Source organism: Capsicum annuum, chromosome 7 (assembly GCF_002878395.1).
Source record: "Capsicum annuum cultivar UCD-10X-F1 chromosome 7, UCD10Xv1.1, whole genome shotgun sequence".
Lineage (NCBI taxonomy): Eukaryota > Viridiplantae > Streptophyta > Magnoliopsida > Solanales > Solanaceae > Capsicum > Capsicum annuum.
Window position 1 is genome coordinate 194,463,731 of NC_061117.1, and position 6,031 is coordinate 194,469,761.

General features: G+C 26.3%; 1 protein-coding gene across 1 annotated transcript; it reads left to right on the forward strand.

Annotated features, from left to right (window-relative positions):
- Positions 1 to 2,861: 2,861 nt before the first annotated feature.
- On the forward strand, positions 2,862 to 3,563 carry LOC107856220. Its single transcript, XM_016701206.2, has one exon. It carries the CDS (start codon positions 2,862 to 2,864, stop codon positions 3,561 to 3,563), a length of 702 nt encoding a protein of 233 aa, XP_016556692.2.
- Positions 3,564 to 6,031: the final 2,468 nt, after the last annotated feature.

Genomic DNA, 6,031 nt, shown 5'->3' on the forward strand with positions numbered 1-6,031 from the left:
AAATTCAAATTTAAGATGAAAAGGGTAAAAATATCTAAAAACTAACTAGTTTATAGTTTGAATAGGACTTTTTACTATTGTGGCCAAAAAGTTTTTTTCGAGAAAGAGAAAAAGTTACATACTCCCTCCGTCCTAAATTATCTATCCCAAATTGAAATGGCACATTGATTAAGAAAAATAATTAATAACATGCTTAGTTTATCATAGTATCCCTATTAAATGATGTTTACAATTTAATTTGAAGAAAAAATAATTAATGCAAAGGGTAAAACATGAAAAAAAAATTCTTGTCTTGATTAATAAAAAAAGACAAGTAAAATGAAAAATCAAATTAGAAAATTTGGAACGAATAATTTAGGACGGAGAGAGTATTAGGTGAAGTTGCTTTTCACATTTCAAGTCAATCCTCAACCAGTAAAAGAAAACCTTACAATTTGTACCCTTTTGGATAAGCTAAAAAAAAAAAAAGACTTTTAAAAAACTCTTTCAGAGTATTTTTGAAAGTGCTGAACTTATTTTAAAAATAAATAGTTATGTGTTTGAATAAAAGTGCTGAAACTGAAAAAAAAGTCATTGATGTGTTTGGTAAACAAGTGATTTTAAGCACTTTTTTTAGTCAAAATATCTGAAATATCCTTAAAATTGTTAACAATATATAGAGTTGATTATTATTAATTTTTATTTCTAAAATGATTCAAATTAAAATTAATATATATATATATATATATATATATATATAATATTTTCATGAATGAATATTAATTTTTGCGCTAAAAAACTTTTTTTTTGGTTAAAAAAGTTTCAATCATTAAGCAAAATATATATGTTACTAATCATTATAATTACATTAATGGATAAGTAGTTGGTCACAAATGATACTATTTGTTTGATAAAACGAATCTTAATTAGAAAACATATTAATCGTTGATTGAGTAATAACTATCGCTATTAAAATATTGGTGAATATGAATATTGCGTCGTGAAATATAGATGGATCGTCTTGAAATATAGATGGATCATTCACTAATCGTTCATGAAGTTGTATATCTTCAATGAGTATTCTCCATATATTTTGGTTGGTAAATTATTTTTTTTATTAGAGAAATTCATGTATTGTACAATAATAATTGTTCAAATTTAAAAGAATATATTAAAGAAGAAGAATAATATATAAAAATTCATATTTCATAAATTAGAAGTTTCATACAGAAGAAGTACTAAAATAGTTAAAGTTAAGTTCGCCATAAATACAAAAAGTGAAAATATTCAATTAATACAGACATTAAGCATTAAAATCTATTTCGGGGCTACACAAAGGTAATTTTAAAATAAGGGAGAATTTTGAGGGACAAAAATATCTTTTAATTGGTCAAACTAAAGTGGCTTAAAAGCAAAAAAAAAAAAAAAAGTTAGGAATTTGAGCTTTTAGTTTTTGGCTTTTTTAAGCCAAAATTGACTTTTTTTAAGTAATTTTTAAAATTGTCAAACACTTCTAAAAATAAAAAGTGGCTTTTAAGCTATTTTGACCAACTTATAAGCTCTTTCAAATATCCTCAAAATTACATAGGCTAAAGTTGCTTTTCACATTTTCAACACTCAACGAGTATAAGAAACATTGTAGACAAGTGTTTTAGCTTTTAAGCATTTTTTTTAATTTTGATGATATTCGATAAAGTAAAAAAGTACTTTTAAACACTTATTTTTAAGTTAGAACGTGTCAAAATAAGTCAAAAGTCAAAAATAAGGTAGTACTTCTTCCGCTTCACAATAAGTGAATTGTTGGATTTTGACACACATATTAAGAAAAAAGCATCAAAGACATATATTTAACATAAATTTCTATTTTTACCCTTTCCAACATTTTTTTCATGCATGCTTTAGCTTATGGTGGCAAAATAAATTCATTGCATGCATGTTTTATCTTAAGGTGGCAAAATTTTTTGTTCGTTCCAATTTTAAAATTTTAAAATTGATATTTCTAATAAATTTTTTTGGAGGTAAAATAAGTTGAAAATTTTCATTTTTCTCTAAATTTAGTCTATAAATAGGTTTACATTTAATATATTTTTTTAACATGGCTTTAATATTAATAGATCTAAATTTTTCATTTGAGCATAATGTCGTTGAATATTCAATTCCCGACTTGAATTTGAATCCTAATGAAAATGATGATGTACAATTTGATGGAAGATTGCAAGGACCGATGGAAGATTCAAATCTAAATTGTGGTAAATAATCGCTCGTTATGTGCATTTCTTTGAAAAAAGTTTTGAATTTATATTTAATTTTTTTTTGTTTAATAAGCCGATTCAATTGAAGATTTGTCACAATCACAACAGACGAAAAATAATTGAGCAATGAAACACGTGTTGCAATATATGAAATGTTGCAACAAAAGTGTGTTGATGGTAAACTAAACAAAGGAGTTACGAAAATAGTGGAGTCACATTTTTCGACTTCCATTCAAACAATTCAACGCATTTGGAGACTATCAAACTATGATGAATGTGCTTCTAGTGGTGTATATGGAAGAAAAGTGAACAATTGTTGTCGAAAAAAAATGAGATGGATCATAACATTTTTGTGAAATTTCTTTACGGAAGCGGACAACTCTACGATCATTACCTTCTTTCATGAATATGAATACGACCACTTTGTTTAGACGTTTGAAGTCGGGACATACACGAAGACATTCTAATGCCATAAAGTCTTATTTGAAAGAGGAAAACAAAATAAGTCGGTTGCAATTTTGCATATCTATGCTTGATAGTGGTAGCATACCACATGATCCAATTTTTATCAACATGTTCAATACAGTTCATATCGACGAGAAGTGGTTTTATATGACCAAAAAAAATGAAATGTATTATTTACTGCCTGATGAAGAAGATTCAATCCGCATCGTCAAGAGCAAAAATTTCATCGATAAAGTTATGTTTTTAGTTGTTGTAGTTTGTCCTAGATTTGATGCACACGGAGTAGAAATATTCTCCGATAAAATTGAATTGTTTCCTTTTGTTACACAAGAACGAGCTAAAAGAACTAGTGCAAATAGACCTGCGGACACTATGGAAACAAAAGCAATAACTTCGGTAACCAAAGAAATTTCACGATCATTCTTGATTAATGAAGTACTTCCTGCTATCAAGACTAAATGGCCTAGAGAAGATTTAAATTCTACGATATTCATACAACAAGATAATGCAAGAACTCATATTCAACCTAATGACGAAGAATTTTGTCGAGCAGCGATACAAGATGGATTTGATATTCGCTTGATGTGTCAATCACCTAATTCTCCAGATTTGAATGTCTTAGACCTTGGATTTTTCAGATCTACTCAGTCTCTACAACACAAGGAAAGTCTTAAAAGTATTGATGAACGTGTTACGGCTGTCATAAAATCATATGAATATTTTTCAACAGAGAAGTCCAACTATGTTTTTCTAACACTACAGTCATGTATGATGGAAATCATGAAAGTAAAAGGTTTACCTGATTACAAGATTCAACATCTTAGTAAAGATAATTTAGCAAGGAAAGGCAGCTGCCAGTACAACTAAAATGTGATCTAAAATTAGTACAAAAAAACTCTCGATTATTTAGGTTAAATTTTATTTTTGAAATTTCAAGTTCTTTTGTCTGTTGTTTTGCTATTTGGATGGTGGTTTAATTATGTAAATTACAAGTATTTGAAAACCCAACTATTGCTTGTCTTTGTTTATACATAATTTTTTTGTATTTTTCTATTAATTGATTTTATATATATATATATATATATTATTTTAATCAAATCTTTATCTATTTCAATTGAATCTTCAAAATTAGAATTCATACTCTAAATTTTTTCTGTAACTCTCAACACTTTTCTTTGAGATCAATGGATTACAATGAGAATGAAAAATAAAATTATATATAGAAGTGTAATGCAATTAATGAAGTAGTAGCAGGGAGTAGTTGTATGGCAGCTCTCTTACCCAAAACAAAAAAAAAGTTGACATTTTGGCACACATATACGGAACAGGTGGCAATAGTTAAGAGTATCATAGAGAAAAGTCTCAGTTAAAGAAAAAGTCTTTGTTTATTGTTGTTGTCAAATCATGAGGATAAAATTAAAAAAAAATAAAAAAATTTAACGATTCATTTATTTTAAAACACTAATAAATATCTTAATAATTCACTTATTGAGAAATAGAGGAAGTACCAACTTATAGCTTTTCACTTTTAACTTATAAGCTCCTTATTAAAAGTAAATTCAAACACCTTAAACTCAACCTCTTCCTACCAATTATGCTTTACACTCCAATACAGACCGTTGTTCCTCATAATTTAGTTCTAACTATAATTTCTTTTTTTTTTTTTTACTAATTTCCTCTCAATTCACTTTTACATGTCTATTATACTAATTTAAAATATATTTTTATGTTCTTTTATTACTTATCACACATCAAGATAAAAGAAGATTCATGTTTTACCCTTAAAAAGTTTTTTTTTTTATGTTACCTTTGCCATTTCTCATTATCAAGTTTCTTTTCCTTTTTCATTTCTCATTCTATATTTGATACTACATATTTTGAAGCCATAGCTAATTTAAGTTCATTACATAAGACCAATAAAGAAAACACTCATAGTAAAAGATTATTTGCAATTTAAACCCAAACTTTTGATTAAAACTAAAATAATTCTATTTATCCCAATTGCCAATAATGAATGAGTAGGGGCGAATAAATGTGAAGCTATTAGAAGGGGGATATTTGGGAAAACGAGCCTTGGCAGTATTGTCTGCCGTGTCACCCTTAAATGAAGCTGGCAATGTCAGTGCTTTTTGGTCCTTTTCTTCATTAACCTCTCTGACTTACATCTGCTGTCCGTGATATTGCCCTAAACTATATATATGCTGTCATAATGTAATCAAACACAAAATTTAACAAACAAATATAGACTTGATGATTTTTATTAAATTATTTGTTATTAAAAAATGCACTATCACTATTTTTAATTAAGTAATCTTACAAGTGAAACTAATAAGAATAAAAATAAAATTATACCTTTAAATAGTTACCAAATAAAAGAATATGATATATTTTTTTTTAAACGGGCGAAAAAGAAAATGATACTTCCTCCATTTCACAATAAGTTAATTGTTGGATTTTGACACACATGTTAAGAAAAAAAGAGCAAAGACATAAATTTATCATATTTTTCCATTTTTATCCTCTTCAAAAAGCAAAAGACACATGATACATCACTCCCAAGACACATTTAATAGAGGATAAATTTGAAAAAATTTTTCACCATTTACCTTGAATTGTGAACCATTCACTTATTTTGAAACACTAAAATTGCTCCAACAATTTATTTATTGTGAAACGAAGGAAATAACACATAAAATAGATCAAAATATAATTTGAAATTATATTAGACCATAGTTTTTGAATTTTAAAAACATTTTAGACTTTGAATATACTTTTTTATAAAGTACAAAAAAAAATTAAGTTAAAAAAAGTAAAAACACCTCAAAAAATCTTTCTTAAAAAATCAAAAATTGTGAAAACATGCTTTGAAACATTTTTGATTTTCATAATTAAATAAATATTTCAACATAAAATAAAAATATACTTGAAAATATTATGAATAAATAATTTTTATGGTCATACATCTGCAAACAACAGTGTCCCCAGTTTTTCTCTATCAGAGTGCCACATCACAGTTGCAAACATGTCACCAGCTCACTTTTTTTAAGCCTCTCAAAAGTTAGAACCCGTTTGAGATTGCTGTTACAAAACTGCTTATTTAAGAAATATTTTTATAAAAAAAATTTTCAAAAAAATATTTTAAAAATAAACAGTTTGTATTTGGTAAATTCATTTGAAAAATGTTCTTAATAATCAAATTATGTTTGGATAATTTTTTTCAAGAAGCGTTTTTTTTTTTAGACGAATGACCGAAAAGACATCTATCAATAGACTTTTATAACTAAAATCAATTTATAGAGAAAAAATATTTTAAATATCTACTGTATTATAATATT